Below are 19272 nucleotides of genomic sequence, written 5' to 3' on the forward strand. Positions count from 1 at the left end.
TATTATAGTAGCCCATCGATCAATCTCCTATCAACCGAAGCTCAATTTCTTTTCGTCCCTCTTCCTGCTTCGATTTTTTTTTTCTGCGTCCGGGAATGAATGCCGACCATCTCCCGCTCTGTCTGAACCGCCATCCCACCACTATCTCAATTCAATCCAACCTCTTTGTGTCGACCTAGCTCAGTAGCATAACGCCATTCGTGCTACTCGCCCATCATGAAGTAAGTAACTTACTCGTCGATCAATGCTCTCGGGCCGTCATTGACTGACCGTCCCCGCCTTCCTCAAGGTTCGGAGAACATCTCCGATCGTCCATGATCAAGGAGTACTACTGGTACTACATCGCCTACGAAGACCTCAAGAAAGCCCTCAAGACCGGCTACGTCAGCGAACCCACCCCCGAAAACCCCAAACCCGATCGCAAGCCATGGACAGAAGACCACGAGAAGAGCTTCGTGTCGCTGCTGGAGAGCGAGCTGGACAAGGTGTTTAACTTCCAGAAGCTCAAGAGCGAGGAGATTGTGCGGCGCATCCAGGCCAGCGAGAAGGATGTGGCGGACGTTATCTCGAGGCTGGATAATGCGAATAATACGAGGAGGCAGAGTCTGCGGGCGTCGCAGCCGCCGCCCTCGGATGAGGATTTCCTGCTGCTGGAGCAGATGCTGAGTGACATCATTGCCGACGTGCATGATCTCGCCAAGTTTACGCAATTGAATTATACAGGGTTTCAGAAGATTATCAAGAAGCATGATGTACGTTCTGCATCTGCACCTTTTTATTTCTTTTTTTGGTGCAACTTCCAGGAAGCTAATGTTTTGTGTTAGAAACAAACGGGGTGGCATCTCAAACCGGTTTTTGCCGCCCGACTCAAAGCCAAGCCCTTCTTCAAGGACAACTACGATGCATTCGTGGTGAAGCTTTCAAAGCTCTACGATCTAGTTCGCACCAAGGGTAATCCTGTCAAGGGAGATTCTGCAGCTGGTGGCTCGCAGCAGAACTTTGTCCGCCAGACTACCAAATATTGGGTTCATCCCGACAATATCACCGAATTGAAGCTGATCATTCTCAAGGTATGCAAAGCTTTATCTTTATGTGTATCTCGTCAAACTAACTATGACAGCACCTTCCTGTCCTTGTCTTCAATCCCAACAAGGAGTTTGAAGAAAAGGATGCCGCCATCTCGTCCATCTACTTTGACAACACCAACACATGGGAGCTATACGAGGGTCGTCTGAAAAAGACTGAAGGAGCAGAGGCCATTCGACTTCGTTGGTATGGCGGGATGGAAAGCGACCAGATCTTCGTCGAGCGAAAGACTCATCGTGAAGACTGGACTGGTGAAAAGTCGGTCAAGGCGCGTTTCTCGCTCAAGGAAAAGCATGTCAACGCCTATCTGTCCGGTCGCATGACAGTCGAGAGCATTTTTGAGAAGATGCGCAAAGAAGGGAAGAAGAGCGAGCAGGAAATCGCCGACTTGGAACAGTTGGCGCGCGAAATCCAGTACCGAGTCATCACACGTCGGCTGGAACCTGTTACCCGGACCTTCTACCATCGCACAGCTTTCCAGCTTCCGGGTGATGCTCGAGTACGAATATCTCTGGATACGGAGCTGACCATGACACGAGAGGACAACCTAGACGGCCGGCAGCGCTCAGGCAACAACTGGCGCCGAATGGACATAGGTGTTGACTGGCCTTTCTCGCAATTGCCGCCCGAGGATGTCGAGCGATTCCCTTATGCGGTGCTGGAAGTCAAGCTGCAAACGCAAGCTGGTCAAGAGCCGCCCCAGTGGATTCGGGAGTTGACCGCCAGTCACCTGGTCGAAGCGGTCCCGAAATTCAGCAAGTTCATTCACGGAACTGCCACGTTGTTCCCCGATCGCATCAACCTTCTTCCCTTCTGGATGCCACAGATGGACGTAGACATCAGGAAGCCCGCGACGCGTCGATTCGGTATCACCCGGCCGCTGGCCAGCACGTCTCTTTCCGCCAATGAAACGCCAGAAGACGACGAATCGGACGAGGACGAGTCGGACGAGTCGCAGGCGCGTGCGAGGGCTGCCGCCCGCGATGCACAGCACTCAGTGGTCGGCCAGAGTGACCTGTTCGAAGAGGACGGCGGAAATGCGCTGGACATCGAAGAGCGCATTGCCGCGCAGCCGCTCCCCGGTGACGAAGATTATCCATTGTATGATTCGGACGAGGAGTCCATCGACTCGGACGAACTAGAAGAAGCGCGAAGGATCGGGGGCGGCTACTTCTATCAGAAGCTGGCCAAGTACTACATTCATCGTATGGGCCACGCACTGATCAATGGGCTCAAGGCCATTGCGCCTGGGCCGCGGCCCACAAGCATGCCCGAACCTGAACAGAACGGCATCGCCGTCATGGGCAACAAACGGACAATAAAGCGATTCGTCGCTCCAAAGGGTAAACGTAAGTTTTTTTCCCCAGTCTTTTCCGTCACGCCAAGTCTCACGCATACAGGCATCCACGTCCCCATCCGCGTCGAACCCAAGGTGTACTTCGCCGCCGAGCGAACCTTTCTCTCGTGGCTCGAATTCTCCATCCTCCTCGGCACCATCGCTGCGACTCTGCTCAACTTCGGCAACGACTACATCACCTTCGCCTCCTCGTGGGCGTTTACCATCCTCGCCGCCGTGGCCCTTGTCTACAGTCTCATGCTGTACATCTGGCGTGTCGACAAGATCCGCAAGCGCCGCGACGTCAAACGAGTCTACTATGAGAAATGGGGCCCTACGGTCGTCGGCATTGGCCTTGTGGTTATTATGCTGGTCAACTTTGGTCTGAGAGTGCGTCAGACCGGCTTTGCCTCTCGCGATGGAGACCAGGGTTTCGGTCATGGTCGGGGATCTGCCGGCGGAGAACTCTAGTCTGACTTGTTCGTCTAGTGTACGATCGTTATGCTGTACATGAAATAGTTAACCGTCCGTCCTTTGTTTGTTGTAGTATTATCGTGATTACGAACTGGACTCGACGAATGGAAATAGAATGGGCAAAAGTGTGCGTGGTAGTCGCTACCTGCATTTAAGCTATACAGTATCCACAGGTTACACTCTAGTTATAATTCACAACCGGGACAACGGTGTCCTCCAGACTGACCGCGTCGGGGTTACTCTTCTCGACGCCGGAGTACTTGTTAATCCAGCCGAGGGCCTGCTGGTGCCACACGAGGCTGTTCTCGGGGTTGACGACCCTACCCACTCGTTAGTCAACTTTATATCCGCATAAGCAGATGGCAAACTCACCAATGATTCTCATCCGGGAAGTTCAAGAACCGACTCGGCACGCCGCGCTCCTGCAGCACATTGAAGAGCGAGAGACCCTCCGCGACGGGGAGCCTGTAGTCCTTGTCGCTGTGGATGACGAGCATGGGGGTCGCGAACTGGAGGATGCGCTCGGGCGCGGACGGGTCCCAGCGGCGGTAGTTTTCGCGGGCGTCCCAGAAGGTTCCGTTGAACTTTAGACAGTTAGAATTTGCCCTGGAAGAAAGGGAGGGTGTGGGGACTACCTCGCGCTGCATGAACCACAACTCGTCGGTTGAGACCTTGGCGTCCGCGACGAAGGTGCCGTCGTGGCTGACCAGGGCCTTGAATTTGCGGCCTAGAGGGCTACCCTGGATCCAGTTGATCATGAAACCGCCGTAGCTGGCGCCTGCGGCGACGCCGTGGTCGGTGTCGACGAAGTCGAGGTGCTCGTGGATGTATTCCCAGCATTTGACGAGGTCGTCGTAGGGGGCTCCGCCTGTTTTTCGTTAGATTATTCTGTCTGAAGGGCACAGGAGAAGGGGTGCTTACCCCAGTTGTTCTGGATGGCGTCCGTGAGAGCTTGACCGAATCCAGTACTGCCTGTCGGGTTGGGGGCAACCACGACATAGCCCTGGTCGGCCCAGGCCTTGGGGTTCCATCTCGAGCTCCAGCCATCGGCCCAATTGCCTTGGGGTCCACCGTGGATGAAGAAGATCAGGGGGTACTTCTTTGACTTGTCGAAGTTCTCGGGGTAGATGACCCACGCGTGAATCTGTGTTTTGGTAAGTTATGAGGTTTACAAGCTAATAAAATGAACTTACGTCGGTGAAGTTGCCCTGGTAGTAGAACTCGCTAATGTCAGAAGGACCGAGTCCCTTGAGCTCGGGATCGATCTCGTTGGCAGAGGCAAGGGTCTTGATCACTCCCTTCTCCGGTTTAGCAGTGTAGACGTTCCAGTTCGTCCAGAGGGCGCTGCCGGTTACCAGCAGGCTGGAATCGGGCAGGAAGTAGTACGCGGACACCGAACCGCCATCGGTGAAGTTCTTGGGCTTGTAGTCATCCTTTGCGTTGGCAGGAAGAGAAAAGAGTCTCGTGCGACCCAGGTCTTCGCTTCCGACGATGAGTGTCTTGCCATCGGGTGTCCACTTGACGCTGTCGGGGGAGCGATCCCAGTCTCCTGCGACACTGGGAATGGTCTTCTTCGAGCTGAGAGAATAGACGTACAGGACGCGGCGGTCGGATTCATACGACTCATCTTTCATCTGGAAGTAGGCGATTTTGTCGCTTTTGGGGGAGAACACAGGGCTGCTTGAATCACCCTTGATACCCTTAGGGGTGCCGGGGCTGTCGGGGCCATTGATGGGCCGGGCTGTCTCCGAGGCATCGTGGGGGACGAGGTAAATGTAGGATGTGGTGAAATTGGCCTTGGGAAGCTCAGGAGCCTTGCTCTTGAAAGCGACCCACTTGCCATCGGCAGAGAGGTCATAGTCGGACGCTCCACCGAACGGTGGGTAGGGGCTCTCGGCATTCTTGACGGGAGAAACCAGGTTCTTGAGCTCACCGTCCAAGCTGTAGCCCTTCTGTCCATGGCCCTTCTTCAGAGTGCCGGAGAAGACTGCGTTGAAGGTGGTGCTGAGCCAGTAATCCCAGTGGCGCACGTAGATGCTATCGTAGATGCGAGCGGAGCTCAGAGGAGCGGCAGCAAGCTCTTCATTGTACGCGGTTCCATTGGGATACGATTGACCATATGCTACGAAACGAATGTCGCCAGACTTGGTCTTGGCGGTCTTCAAACCTGAGAAGGAGGCCGGCAGAGAGGCAGCCTTGTACCTATGAGGGCGGTTAGCTAGTCTTCGGAATGGTATGACAGAAAGGCGTGTATACCCGTTGCCAAAGCTCGAAGCCTGAGTCACCCACAGCTCAACACCACCCGGGATGTCTGCATTGGTGCCATTGACGTAGAGAATCGAGTCGTCGGATAACCAGACAATCTCGGACACACTGCTGTCATTGGTGAGAACCTTGGTTTGACCGGTCTTCAGGTCCAACAGACTCCACCACGAGGTCCGCTTGTGAGTCTCAAAGGAGTATTGCGACGTCGAAAAGACCGCAACTTTCTGTGAGCCTGTCAGCTGATATCCTTATACAACCAGCAATTGTAGTCTCGGACTTACACCAGATGGGTCAGGAATAGCTTCGGACCTCCGTGGAGCAGTGATTAACTGCCTGTAAATCAATTGTTCGTTAGAATAAGTGCCCGAAGCTGTAGCCTTGAAGTGTAAACAATCCCACTCACTCAGGCGTAAGAGCCAATGCGGTCGATGCCGCAGCGGCAATAGAGAGCCAGCGTAAAGCTCCCATGATGGACTCGGACCTCGATCAACAAAGAAATCTTTTCTTGAGAGATGGACCAGAATCCCAGCTGGGGTGCTGACAATGAGCAATTTATGTATTCCCCTTGCTTGCCCCGGCCACCTCCGCACTTTGCCCTGCGTCGGACAATCATAATAATAATAAGCTGTAATCAAAATCAGTCATCGACAAATTAAAGACCATTAATTTCCCCCAGCATTGGCCATGCGGCATCCATGTCCCTTTGGCCATGATCCCTGAGGACCTGCCTGATAAGGGTAGAGGCTATTATCACCACTAAACTGCTCTCAGCAATGATAAACACATTACATCCATGGACGCTCGTATGGAACCCATTCGCCACGCCATGAATGGGCCTCGGACAGCTTAGCCTGCTCGACGAGGGCGGAGAGTGCAGGAACTCAGGGCCGTCTTGGACGCTGTCTCGGTCCCCACAGTCTTGGGTTACAATGCCAAGCATCTCGAAGCATTTGGACACGAGATGGCGCCATTTGTTGACAAAGGTCCTGATATTGTGCATCAACCTGCAGGATGTCAGCAACTAGTAGGCTGGGCTTCTGTTAGCTTTGCCGATGATAGCCATTCCATGATGACATTAGTGCAATATCGTCAATATTGAATAACCGGCTGAGTTCCCGTCTTATTGACGGGGAGACCAACCCGAGCTAGCACCAGTTGTGGGTTCCTTGGCTCTTTGTCCCTGCGACTTGAGACATTGATTGGACCAGTAGTATAATGATCGAAGAGGATGCCTCGGTCTTGATGGTCTTGGTTTCCCCAAGGTGGATATCGAGATAGGCAGTCTCTGACGATGGTTGGTTGATGGAGTCGATGGGAATAGAATCATAACAGAGAGGGAAGCAAGTCCGACGGGAGCCCACTCGCCAAGACATTTTGATGATGACCAGCCACGCTCGGCCTCATTTCTGCCGGTACCTACCTATCTACCACTGATAACATCGGACTTTTAGGCTGCTGGCCATTGGCTACTTTCGCATGGAGTGAGACAGTGAGAAGATAGCTATACGCGGTTGCTGTACAGAGGAGCTCAGCGGATTACGAAATAATTGAGCATTATGCAATAATGCCACTAATGGCTACTTCAATTCGGACAGGCATCCATGCCAACATGCAGTCAAGCGACCATCTATCCTACAGCAAAGAGATACAGGCTCCGTTCAATATTCAAAGTCATCATCCACACCTCCTTTGCCGGTGTTTTCTTTCAGGACGGCCTCTTGCTTGCGATACATCTCTGCCACTGCTCTCGTTGTCGTCGCCTGCTCAGGCTTCTTGTCGTCGCGTGATTTGATGAATCGTGGAAAGCGAAGGGAAACTCCCTTACCACCGCCCGTGGTTCCCACGAATTCATCGGCGGCAGCCTTATATCGAGGACTCAGGGTGAGATCCGCTGTCTTCACCTCCCAGACCAACCGTGGTTCAAACCACACGTCGGGCTGATCCTTGGGAACGTTGGAATGCGAGTAGAACGGTTTGGGCCGGTCTATCGTTAAAGGCGAGAGTTCTTTATAGAGCTCTTCCAGAAGCGCTTCTGAGAACCCTGTGCCAATGTTGCAGATCGTTTCGTAAGTTTGTGTGCTTGAATTGTACGCAGCCAGTAGGAAAGCTCCGTAGACAGAGGTTCGCTTGCCCCGGCCATGGTAAGCACCAAGCACCACGAGGTCAAGGGAGTCTCCAACGCCTGCGAGGTAATCCTTCTTGACCTGATAGATGTCAGCTGGGTCCTTATCTGGATAGAAGTAGGCGTAACGAGGCATACCTTTAGCCAATTCCGACTTCGTTTACTGGGTTCGTAGCCACTCTCTTCTGTATCCAACATCTTCACCATCAGCCCTTCACATGACGCCTTGACACTCTCGTCCAGCAGATTCTGGATTTCTTCCAGTTCATTCGTATCGCCATGCTGAGCGAATTGAAATTCGCCTTCAACAACCTCGAACGACTTGTGCAGAAGCTCGCGACGCTCGCGCAACGTCTTCTTGACAGTAGGCTAACCACGAGTCAGTCTTGAAGATTAGTACGAGTAGGCTACGGGGAAGCTCACCTCGCCATTCAAGAACAAAAGATCAAATGCAAAAATGCACACTTTGACCTTGACATCCTCTGCTTTGACATCCTTCCGCTTACGGGTCATGAGCTGTTGGAATGGTAAAACCTTCTTGTTCACTGTGTCCCAAGCCACCGTCTCACAGTCCAAGACAAAGCTCTTCACTCCGTCCTTGACCCAAGTCTCGAGTTTGGCCAGCACGTCAGGATACTTCTTGGACAAGTCTTCCGAGTTTCGTGAGAAAATCGCACTGAGACCCTTGGAATCCTTTTGCAGGGTAGCTTTTGCCCCGGGGTAGTGGTGAACCACATCGGGCGCAACGTAGTGGATCTGAGCTCGCTCGCCATCATACTTGTACTCGCAGGTGAAGTCCTTTCCTTCGAATCGGTTCAGCACCTCGGTGATAGACTTTGTAGGTTTGGCAAGCATGGGTTTGATGGGAATTCCCGGTTGTAGCTTGCAAACCTTGGGTAAGTTGAACAGGCCATGCTCGAGCATTGCAGGGATGATGACTTCGTAAGCAGGTAGCTCACTGTATACCGTCTTGAGAACAGCTTCGCCCTGCGCCATCTTCTCGGGAGAAGGTGTCTTTTCGCCTCTGACCGCAGCCTCATGGGCCACCACCGCTTGAGCAAGAGCCACGAGGACCGTCTTTTCTGCCAGGCCAAGTCTCAACTTGCCCTCCAGAAATCGGACGATGAACTTGGCTTCGCTGGCGCCTCCTTTATCCTTGGTAATGTCGACGCCCTTGCCACCTTTACCTGCCGTTGCGGCATCGGCCGCGGACAGAAGCTTCTTGATCGCGGAGATCTTCTTATCTTGAGATCCCTGGCCCTGGATCTTCGCAATAGCGATCAGACCTTCATGCACCCCTCGGACGGTCAAGGGCTTCGGTTTGAACATGGTCGGCTGGTTTGATCGACTCTTGGCAGCTACCAAGCCCAAATCGCCAATCTCATGTTGATCTGCTTTTATCACAGCCAAACTACGCCCTGTACTTTCGCCGATTGCCTTCATGATGAACGATTCGCCAATACCCAACTCTATACCGGCATAGTCTGCGGCTAATTTGTTAATCATCAGTTGAACCGTCGGGAGAAGGTCTTGTGGCGTCAAGCGGAGGACTTGGCGCAGGAAGAGAGAGCAATGGGCCAGAATGATCAGTCGCTTCGTGGTCATCTCGATGAGAGAAAAGGTGGTGCAAAGAGCTGCGTAGGGAACCGGTTCACCAGGTTTCCAGTCAGGATACGGTTCCGTGCCGGTCGCTTTTAATGTGGCCTGCACCTTTTCCATTGTCTTCTTCATCACTTCGGGCTTCTCGTCTTCTTCTTCCTCCTCGCTAGCAGACGCGACCTCTTCCTCTTCCGAAGGCTCCGTTTCTTTCTCTGGTGTTTCCTCGCCGGATGCCTTCTTCACGATGGCAGGTGGCGAGCTTTCCTTGGCTTCGGCCTTGCGAATTTTAGACCTCTTTGGTGACGGCGTCTTTTCCCGTACGGCAGGAGCCGCTTCTGCCCCTCGTGAGCTCTTCCGGCGTCTTTTCTGTACTGGTTGAACATCCGAGTCACTTTCCTCATCGCTGCTCTTTTCTCGTTTAAGAGACTTGGAGCCTGGAGAACCGTTCGTATGGGCCACCTCCGTCTCCAGCAAACCCTCCATTTTCACATCTTCGCCATTTGTCGGCTCTGACTTCGCTTCAGTGATAGTTGAAGGTTCCTCAATTCTCGCTTGTTCGTCGGCAACATCGCTCTTCTTGTCTTTCTTGTTCGAGAATGACAAAGTTGTTTGCTTTTTAGGTGCGGCCTTCGGCCCCTCTGCATTAGAGCCGAAGAATCGCCTGTATGGTGCAGACCATATTCGTCAGCACAATCAAGTTGCGTAAGAATTCGCCATGCGGAGTGATCTGTCCATCTAAACCACGCACCCAAGGGTCAATTGAGGATCTCGAACATACCCCAACGTAGCTTGTTTCCTACCCTTAGAATCTGCCATTGTAGGGAGCGTAATGATGGCCAAAGAGCGATAAGTGGTGGAAATGAGCGGACAAGTGACCCCAGACAGGAACAGGGGTCTGCTGTAACCAGTAAATGTCCGCAGTAAAGTGCGATATGAATTTCTAGCTTTTGCAGTAAAGGCGACAGGTCCACGGCTATAATGCGATACAGGCGCAATGGATGCGGAGATGCGGAGACTGGTCATAGGTGTCGCAGCGACACTTTCAAAGACTTGTACAATTTGACATCAAGGTAATTTCAAAAGCAAAATAACATACAATCAAGGGCTCAATGGTCATTAAATAGACCCCAGTATGTCTTGAGGTCTCGATTGTACAATTAAGGCAGCAACCTCTGCCGGCAGCAGGCAGCCTTTCGTGGGAACGCGACGTGTAGTGACGCGAGACTAGTACTAATCACGTGATCAGACATGATGCCTCAGTAGTGCAACACCACGAAGCTTACATCGTTATTGGAGAGTTTCAAATGGTCAGAAGATGATTGCAAATGACTACAATTATCGCATCGTGTAAAATAACTCGAGGGCTCGGATTCTCTGCTATGCATGCCTGTTAATTGACTCGATGCTTCATCTGTTCATCATGCTATGACGCAAACAATGCAAACCAGATTCATACACACCGCCTGTGAATGGGCGGCAGAAAATGCGGGCAGAAGGCGGAGAAGCAAAGAAACAAGAGGTACGACCGTACGAGAAGCATACATTAATTCGCACAGCTTAGCAACTCCCTTGATTTTCTCTAGTTATCGGTTGCATGAGGAGCAGTCGACTTTATATGACCTGTCTCTTCTATATATACTGCGACGGACTGGATGGCTTAGACACTATTCAACCTTTGTCGATCGGCCTGCGAGCTGTAGCTGGGCCTGATGGAGACCCTGCGGCAGGAGTCCTTTAAAAAGGTAACCAACCTTTAGGTTGATACATAGTAGAATGCTTATCCCTTTTTATAGCTGCGTGCTCCCTGTGTCGAGCTGAGCTCAGTCGGTCTTGGCTTCCGTGGACGTCAGAAAACCCCCAACGATGTTTTCCAGGCCCTCAGCCCGGTCTACAACGTCCTCACCCAACTCGCCGATAAAGATGCTCTGGACGAGAAGCTAGCGGAATACGCCTTTTTCCCTCTCTCACATATCTTCAACGAAACCCAGAGCCTTCCCGCGCGGACATTGGAACTGGCTGTGAATTGCCTACGGATTCTGATTGCGAAAGGATGGCGCCGGCACCTGTCCCCTCAGCTGGGCAAGCAGCTCATAATACTGCTCACCCTGATCGTGGGCGGTGCGCCGAATAAAGCCAGTGGTGGTCAGTCTTTACATTCGCAGCCCGTGGAGCTCGGTATCGCCTGCTTCAATTGCTTCGCGGCTATATTTAGTGTTCTAGAAGGGCCAGTGGCAAAGCAAACGATCTATCATGAGATTGGTACAGCCACTATCGTCGACCAGGCTGTGTACATTCTCCTCGAAGGTGTTTCGGATGGGCCGTCGGACGAATCCTGTGTGGCTGCTGCAGAGGCACTTCGAGCTCTGTTCGATCGTATCACCGATCGGGTAGTTTTAGCGAGTATCATGCCGCGGACGGTTTCGGCTCTGACGAAGGTCTTGAAACCGACCACTCAGATACGCCGCTCTTTCAGGGTACTCTCGATATGTCTACAGATCCTTACTAATTTACTCCGAAACGTTTTGAACGACCAAGTCACGAGTTCGGTCACGGAAGAGTCGAATCAAACCCAGCAAGCGGACAACCAGCAAGCGGACGACAGGGTTGTCCTGGATGGATCTTGGTTGAAAGCAACAACTACGCAGATTAGGCTGGCTCTTGCAAACGTAATTCAGATAAGACGTCATGAACGGCAGGAGGTGCAGGCTGCGCTTTTGGACCTCTGCTCAATGGTCATAGAGGACTGTTCGGCTACGCTTCACGATTCGATATCTCTCATGGTAGAAACGATTGTCATCCTGTCCATATCAGAAGATCAAACACCCAATCACGCCTACACTACTCTGAAGCATCTTGCTACCACATATCCTGTTGTATTGGATACTCTCAAGGACTCGCTTCATACCTGGGTCACTGCCTTTCCAAGGACTATGCAAGGCAATGATGAGACAGCAAAGCAATGGGGAATCAAGCAGATATCAACAGCCTTCCAGGTACTTTCTCAGGTGCAGTCGGGATCTGATATCCTCACGAGTGCTCTCGCATCAGGCTTGTGCGATAGTGTTGCTGCTGCTGTCAACCAAGCCTCCAGGAATCCGCAGCCGGTAAATCAAGACATGGTTGAGAACCTAAACCTGGACGTGCTGCATCGAGACAATCAGTCATTGGCCTTTTCCTCTGTACTTCTGGGCCACCGCAGCCAGCAACAGACTCTCAAGGATCTCCAATCGATGATCGTTCGTCTCAATAGCTCCGAGTCTGGAAGTGAGATTACGCGGTCCATCCTTGGTCAAGTGCACCGTGCCTCTGGAGACGCAGTGGTGGCTCCGTTCTGGTTAGCCCTGAACTTTTTGAAAACTGGTTCGCAGCTCACGGGCATCCTCGACGATTTCATATCTTTAGATCACATAGAAATATCGGTCCACAGTCTAAGCAGTAGGGCCATGATCGAAGAGCTATATTATTACTCGTTGCCTCTTCTAGACCAACCACTGTCGGAGACCTCCAGGGATTGGCGAATTTCTGCTCTCGCACTGGAAGCGGTTGCTCTCCAAGCTCAGCAACTCGGAGAGGCATTTCGCCCGGAGCTGATGGATGCGCTATATCCTGTTCTCCAGTTGCTCGCATCAAATAACTCTAATCTCCAGAGGCATGCTATGGTATGCCTTGACATACTCACCAGCTCTTGCAGGTACGAGGATACCAGCACCATGATTATTGAAAACGTCGACTATCTCGTGAACTCAGTGGCATTGAAACTGAATACCTTTGATGTCTCACCTTACCCGCCGCAAGTCCTCTTCATGATGGTAAAACTGTGTGGTGCTCGATTGATTCCCTATTTGGATGACTTGGTTGACTCAATGTTTGGCATTCTGGATATGTACCATGGATACCCCAAACTTGTGGAAACAATGTTCAAGACCCTGGCTGCCATCGTCGAGGAAGGCACAAAGACCCCGTCACTCCTCGCAATTACCAATGGGGAGGCCACAGCCGTCGACCATCGCAAGCGGCAGTATCAGAGGCTGCTGGTATCCACCCTGGCAGAGGATTTGGCTGCCCGTAGAACAAAGCGAGCCAAGTATATGGATGAAGACGTGGAAGACGATGAAGAAAGAGTGTCACATCCGAAACGACCCTGGAAATCAGAGAGTGAGAAAGTCGCGAGCTTGGACGCTGACAACCTCTCTGACATCTTGAACGCGGATGAATCCGAGGAACCACTTCCCCCTCCTCGAGAGCCGGAGGATGAGGAGAAGCCGCTCAGTAAATCACACACGATCCTTCTACACATTGTCAAGTCGATACCCTCGCATCTGACTTCTCCTTCGCCCTACCTTCGTCGCTCCTTACTCTCCGTCCTAATTCAAGGCTTCCCAGCCCTGGCGCAGAACGAGAACAGCTTCCTGCCAGTCATCAATGATCTATGGCCCGCTATTGCTTCAAAGATCAGCTTTCCGTCTTCATTATCCAGCGAGACGTCGTCGAGCGCTCTCATGACGAGGGACCGGTCCACGCCGTCTACCAGCGCTCTCAGAAGCAGCAGCGCACGCAAAATCGAGGAGTTCGACTTCAAGGAAGAGACATTCGTAGGCACTGCCGCCTGCGAAGCCATAGAAGTCATGTGCAAGACAGCTGGTGACTTCATGGCATCCCGCGTCGAGGCCGAATTCCCCCGCTGGGAGCGAATCTATCGCCGCACATGGGACAAAGTGCGTCAAGATGCAGAGAAGGCACTCGAGCGTCGCGCTCACCACCAATCCAGCAACACACACTCATCCGAGACACACACACCAGCAGAAATCCAACTCTCATTACCTCTGTCTCACTCTCTATCGCTAGTCATACCCGGCTCCAGCTCCAGTTCCAGTTCTACCACTGGCGCTCGCGCCTTCACACCACACCATACCCTCTGGCGCGCCCTGATCTCCCTATTCATCACACTCCTCACTCACGTCCGTCTCCCGCTGTCCACGGGCGACCAAATATGCGAGTTCCTAGCCGACTGGATAACCCTCTACGTCGGCCCGAACTACTACACCCAATTCCATCTACAAGATGCTACTTCAGCCTCGGACATACCGGCTGCGCAACGTGCAGAGCTGGAACCCGTCGAGACCGCCATTCAGGCCATGGAGACCTGGAATGCGGATCTGACTTGGTTCATCTTCCAGCAGCGAAAGGCGCAGGCAATCGCGACGTCGACTAGAAGCAAGGCGGGTGATGGCGTGTCTATGATCTGCGAGATTCCGGAGAATCCATTGGAGTCTTGGTCTTCGTTGGCAAACCGGTTGAGATTCACCCCGGTGGTGTTCTGATTTTTATGAATAGCGGACATATGTACGGAGTAGACAACTTTCCCTCCAGGAACAAATCTATGTGACGCCCCTACGGCCAGATTGCACCAGTGCAATGCGTGCTGTCGGCGTGAGTAGTCTACAATGTGAGGTAGTCTACAGCGGGATTATTCTACAAATGGAACCTACAGAAGAGAGGAATATTGAGGAGAGATATCTGTTATTCATTGAGAGGTAGTGATGCAAGCAATCAGATTCACCTCAAATCAACGAAACTGTTTAAGACACGATTCGTGTGCACTCTGTCAACTGAATGAGTGTGGATATAGCAAGGTAATGACCGAAATTAGCGCATTGTGTAGAAAAAGCAAGTTCCGAAGACATCCCGAACTTCATAAACCGAGTAGCCGATTTACCATCTACTCGTCATCCTCGCTTTCCTCGTCATCGCTCTCAGCATTCTCAAGCCAGTCAAGGAAGGGCTCAGCAGCCTTGCGAACCTTCTTGCTGGTCGACAGGTCGACGTACTTCTTGCTGGCCTTGGCACCCCATGCCTTCAGCACGTCCTCGGAGACAAGGTCGTGCTGGTAATAACCCAGGAGGACGGCGGGAACCAGAGAGATCAGCTCAGGGTGATCCTTGCCAAGAAAACGCTCGGTACCGCCGAGGAAGGCCTTCTCGTGGCGCTCAGAAGTGATCATCTTCTTCAGGAAAGCAGCGCGGGAGGGAATCTGCTTGACAATCTTCTCGTCGAAGATGGTTTGGGCAAGGACGGCAACAGTCTTGTGCTTGTTCTCAATGCCGAACTCCTTGGCCTTCTTGTAGATATCGACATCGCTCACGGCAGTGACATCGCCCTTTTCAGATGCGCTCTCAAGAATCCAGCTGCCAAGCAGATCGTAAGCAGACGGTCCATCAGGCTCTCCGTCTTCATCGGCATCCTCAAGGACGAGGGAACGCTTCAAGTCGTCAGGCAGCTCCTTGGCACGAGCCTTGACGGCCTCCTCAGAAACGTCCACAGCCCATTCGTCGTCTTCTATGTCTTTCTCGGCCGCGAGGGCCTGAGCCTCGGCCTTAATACGGCGAGTGAGTTCATCATCGCTGTTGGCTTCCAAGGCAAGATCCTCGACTTCACCGTTGTCGGAGTTGCTGTCTCCAGGGCTGACATTGTCACCGTTGGCACCCTCCTCGGCCTTCTTGTTCCTGCGAGCCCTTCTGGCGGCCTTGTCCTTCTTCCCTCCCTTGGTAGAAGCACGGTCGCGGAGAATGAAGGTGCTCAGCTTCAAACGGGGATCAACATCGGTGCGCTGACCACAGGCCTTGCAGTCAAGGATGATCTTATCGTCCTTGATGATGACATCCGTTTCAGGATTCTTACATTTCTTGCAAAGCACAAACTTGGAGATGAAGCCATCGAGGTAATCCTGGAGCTTGGCAGCATCATGGGCGCCGTTGATAATCCAGCGATCATCGGTGGGCTTGGCGTTAGCCTGAGCACCGAGTTCAAATCCGAAGTACTTGATCACATAGGACGGAGGACGGCTCAAAGACTGAGCGACCGAGTTCAGGTTGACGACCACAGTCTTGATACCGTTACCCTTGCCTTCAATCTTGGACTGGAGGCGCTCCATCTTGTAACGATAGAAAGGATCGGTGACATCACGACGAATGTTGACGGTAGCCATTTTGACGGTTGTTGAGGATGATTATTTTTTTCACGAAACGGTGAGAACGAGCTGCTTGAAAACGAAGCGGGAGGGATTATGGACCAGTGATATCTTGAAAAGACAAGACATGCGTAGCGAGTTCCTCGACTTTTGAAAAGTAGTGGATGGTGGAGAGTTAAGAATCGTTTCAACTAAACGATTTCACACAGCAGATAGTGCAAGCCTGGGATTCAGCCACAGGACTTTGAATGTATACTACAAGGTTTCAGCTCGGAGCGAAACTGTTGCAGCTTGAGCGGCAGGTGGTGTTCGAAATCTCTGACGCAGGACGAATACATAGACAAGTTCGCGACCGACTCTTTTCTTTGAGTGGCTTTCTCCGGTAGTTGGGAAAGAAACCAACGGATGGTTCTTCTGGAAAGTGAGAGGCAACTAAAGTCAGACCTCGAACTCGTGGTGGCGGACGGTTGACGAAAGACCGTATCAAGAAACTAACCAGAGTGGCTTTTCTTCGATCAAAACGAGAGCTGAAAAACTCGGATACGTTTAACAGCTGAATCGTGTAGATTCGACGAGATAAACAGCGTTGAAAGCCGGTTGAATTAGATGATGCAGAAGATGCAGATGGATGAGATGAGTTGAGAGTGTGTGCGAGAGTGAGTGAGAAGAAGAAAGAAAGAAAGCGGAAACGAGGAAAGAAGATGAGGGCCAAACAGAAAGAAAGGCTCGGAGCCGAAGTGCCAAGACCCGCTGAGAAAATTTCAGGGCTGCTGACTCAGCACTGTTGCCTTGCCTCTTCCGGATCACCGGGATGCCTCTTCCGAGGGCACGTGTTTCCCTCTCATCTTGATGCATGGTCACATGATCAATGTCTCACTCTCCCTCAGGGCAGAACAGGACGTTCCATCACTATACAGAGTGTATAACAGCGATATGTGGACTAAAGAGGGATTATACTAGGTCTCTTCATCATTTGCAGATTTTTTAACTACCAGTTTATGACTCTATGGCAAGGCTGTTGTTCTGTGGTTGTGTTACTCCTCTATATTTGTATCAGCCAGAGGGGCCATGTGTATACAGCTTATTCCATTGAGATCAGTAAGCAGCTATCATGGACGATACTCAGCGTCAATGTAGCTTTAGAATAAAATAAAATTATTTGTCAGGAGCAGCTCTCGTGGCCAAATACAATCCTAATCCATGAGTTTAACCTCACCGGGTGTCCCCACACGCTTCCAACGTCATTTGATGCTTCCTCTGACTCTTCTGAGTCCTCTGATTTGGACCACGGGAGAGCCTACACCAGCGATTCCATATTATTGTGGATCATCCGCATAAAAGTTACTTTGGGTAAGTATGCTTCTACCTGCACAACTTTCTGCTCTCGGATACATTTGATCTCGTATTAACTTCGACCCCTCCTGCCCCAAACTTCTGGGTCAGTCATATGCTGACAACGGCAACAGAAAATGCCTTTAGACCTATCAGTATACCTGGTCACAGATTCGACCCCAGCCATTCTTAAAGGCCGGGATCTGTGTACTGTGGTAGAAGAAGCCTTGAAAGGAGGTCGGTCAATGTCACACTTGTCTCGCACACCAATTTCTTGTGCTAATGTGTGGCGTCAGGTGTGACTCTTGTGCAATATAGAGACAAAACAAGCGACACAGGGGACTTGATTCAAACGGCTAAAAAGCTGCACAAGGTCACCAAAGCTTATGGAGTCCCACTGTTAATCAACGATCGCGTAGATGTCGCCCTCGCCGTTGGAGCAGAAGGCGTCCATCTTGGGCAAGACGATATGTGTACGACCCATGGCCTCAGGTGACCGCGACTGATCCTTACTGATACGATTGGTACAGACATCGAGGAGGCGAAAAATCTGCTTCCCAAAGATGCTATCATCGGAATCAGTGCGTCTTCCGTCGAAGAGGCCCAGCGAGCCATCGAGGCGGGTGCCGATTACCTGGGTATCGGAACCATGTTCGCAACGCCGACGTAAGTTGCCATTTGGACGGATGATCCATGGATGACCGTGCCATGATTAATCTGAGTTGCTAGTAAAACAAACACGAAACACATCCTCGGAACAGCAGGCACTCAGGCGATCCTTGACGCTATTTCCGGCTCGGGTCGAAATGTTGGGACTGTCGCTATCGGCGGTATTAACCTCTCGAACGTGCAGCGTGTGATGTACCAGTCCAAAGCCCCCCGAAAGGGACTGGACGGCGTCGCTATCGTCAGTGCCATCATGGCAGCAGATGACCCGCGCGCTGCGGCCGAGGAATTTGTCCAACGTATCAACAGCCCACCCAGCTTCGCATGGGAACCCAGGGCACCTAGAGTGAATGAAGCGGCAGCATTGGTCGAGGAGGTGCCTCAAATCGTTCAGAAGATGGTCAAGGCACACCCATTGGTCCATAACATGATCAACTACGTTGTGGCCAATTTTGTTGCCAATGTTGCTCTCGCAATGTACGTCTGCCTTTGAATCACAGTTCATTTATCTAACCAGCTTCCAGGGGCGCTTCCCCCATCATGTCACCATACGGCGAAGAAGCAGTTGACCTGGCCAAATTCGACGGAGCTCTTGTCATCAACATGGGAACCTTGTCGCGCGAAAGTATACCAAACTACCTCCAAGCGATCAAGTCATACAACGAGCGCGGAAATCCTGTGGTCTACGACCCCGTCGGCGCTGCTGCGACCCAGGTCCGGCGCGGGGCTGTAAAGGAGCTTATGAGCGGGGGCTACTTTGATCTTATCAAAGGAAACGAGGGAGAGATTAGACAGGTGTCAGGAAGCAGCAATGCAGTCCAGCGCGGCGTGGACAGCGGACCAAGCACTCTTGACGGACAAGAGAAGGCCAAATTGGCCCGCGACCTGGCCAGAAGAGAGCGTACGCTGCACCGTTCTTCAATTGAGATCCAGTTGCTAACCCTGATAGGAAACGTTGTCCTTTTGACCGGCGCTGTCGATTACCTAAGTGACGGCGAGCGAGTGATCACTGTCGAGAATGGCCATGAATTCCTTGGACAAGTTACTGGCGTACGTCTAATACTTTCCTTTCTTCAATCTCTTGCTAACTCGTCGTACAGACTGGCTGTGCCGTGGGAATGGTATCTGGCTGCTTCCTGGCTACACACCCCTCCGACAAGCTCCTGGCCGTTCTGTCAGGTCTCCTGATGTATGAGATTGCGGCGGAGAACGCCGCGTCAAAGGACTACGTCCGGGGACCGGGAAGCTTCGTTCCGGCGTTCCTGGACGAGCTGTACGCCATCCGGCAAGCAGCTCTAAAGGGTGACGACAGCTGGTTCTCCGGACGGGCAAAGATTCAAGAGATCAAACTATAGCATAAAACATAGTGTATATAGACGATGTATACCGTATACCCGTTAATAAAAGCTGGTGATATTTGAATTG

General features: G+C 51.9%; 6 protein-coding genes across 6 annotated transcripts; 3 read left to right on the forward strand and 3 right to left on the reverse strand.

Moving 5' to 3' along the window:
- Positions 1–216: 216 nt before the first annotated feature.
- vtc4 (putative vacuolar transporter chaperone (Vtc4)) lies at positions 217–2893 on the forward strand (the record flags this gene model as incomplete). The annotated part of the gene is made up of 5 exons (XM_033558266.1): positions 217–221; positions 290–752; positions 825–1070; positions 1121–2435; positions 2487–2893. 5 exons carry the CDS (start codon positions 217–219, stop codon positions 2891–2893), a joined length of 2436 nt encoding a protein of 811 aa, XP_033414157.1.
- Positions 2894–3077: 184 nt separating this feature from the next.
- dppV (dipeptidyl peptidase DppV) lies at positions 3078–5629 on the reverse strand (the record flags this gene model as incomplete). The annotated part of the gene is made up of 8 exons (XM_033558265.1): positions 3078–3216; positions 3269–3480; positions 3532–3764; positions 3818–4040; positions 4090–5098; positions 5153–5385; positions 5443–5494; positions 5565–5629. 8 exons carry the CDS (start codon positions 5627–5629, stop codon positions 3078–3080), a joined length of 2166 nt encoding a protein of 721 aa, XP_033414156.1.
- Positions 5630–6819: 1190 nt separating this feature from the next.
- ALT_4129 (DNA ligase (ATP) CDC9) lies at positions 6820–9698 on the reverse strand (the record flags this gene model as incomplete). Its single annotated transcript, XM_033558264.2, has 4 exons — positions 6820–7365; positions 7422–7652; positions 7707–9543; positions 9661–9698. 4 exons carry the CDS (start codon positions 9696–9698, stop codon positions 6820–6822), a joined length of 2652 nt encoding a protein of 883 aa, XP_033414155.2.
- Positions 9699–10591: 893 nt separating this feature from the next.
- On the forward strand, positions 10592–14203 carry ALT_4130 (uncharacterized protein; the record flags this gene model as incomplete). Its single annotated transcript, XM_033558263.2, has 2 exons — positions 10592–10624; positions 10676–14203. The coding sequence occupies 2 exons, from the start codon at positions 10592–10594 to the stop codon at positions 14201–14203; spliced, it is 3561 nt and encodes a 1186-aa protein (XP_033414154.2).
- Positions 14204–14601: 398 nt separating this feature from the next.
- Positions 14602–15867, reverse strand: ALT_4131 (translation initiation factor eIF5; the record flags this gene model as incomplete). Its single annotated transcript, XM_033558262.1, has 1 exon — positions 14602–15867. One exon carries the CDS (start codon positions 15865–15867, stop codon positions 14602–14604), a length of 1266 nt encoding a protein of 421 aa, XP_033414153.1.
- A 1451-nt stretch (positions 15868–17318) lies between these two features.
- Positions 17319–19202, forward strand: ALT_4132 (bifunctional hydroxyethylthiazole kinase/thiamine-phosphate diphosphorylase; the record flags this gene model as incomplete). The annotated part of the gene is made up of 7 exons (XM_033558261.2): positions 17319–17418; positions 17478–17654; positions 17712–17847; positions 17911–18324; positions 18372–18748; positions 18797–18897; positions 18948–19202. The coding sequence occupies 7 exons, from the start codon at positions 17319–17321 to the stop codon at positions 19200–19202; spliced, it is 1560 nt and encodes a 519-aa protein (XP_033414152.1).
- Between the last annotated feature and the right edge of the window lie 70 nt (positions 19203–19272).

This window comes from Aspergillus lentulus (assembly GCF_001445615.1).
Source record: "Aspergillus lentulus DNA, contig: Alt08, strain: IFM 54703, whole genome shotgun sequence".
Lineage (NCBI taxonomy): Eukaryota > Fungi > Ascomycota > Eurotiomycetes > Eurotiales > Aspergillaceae > Aspergillus > Aspergillus lentulus.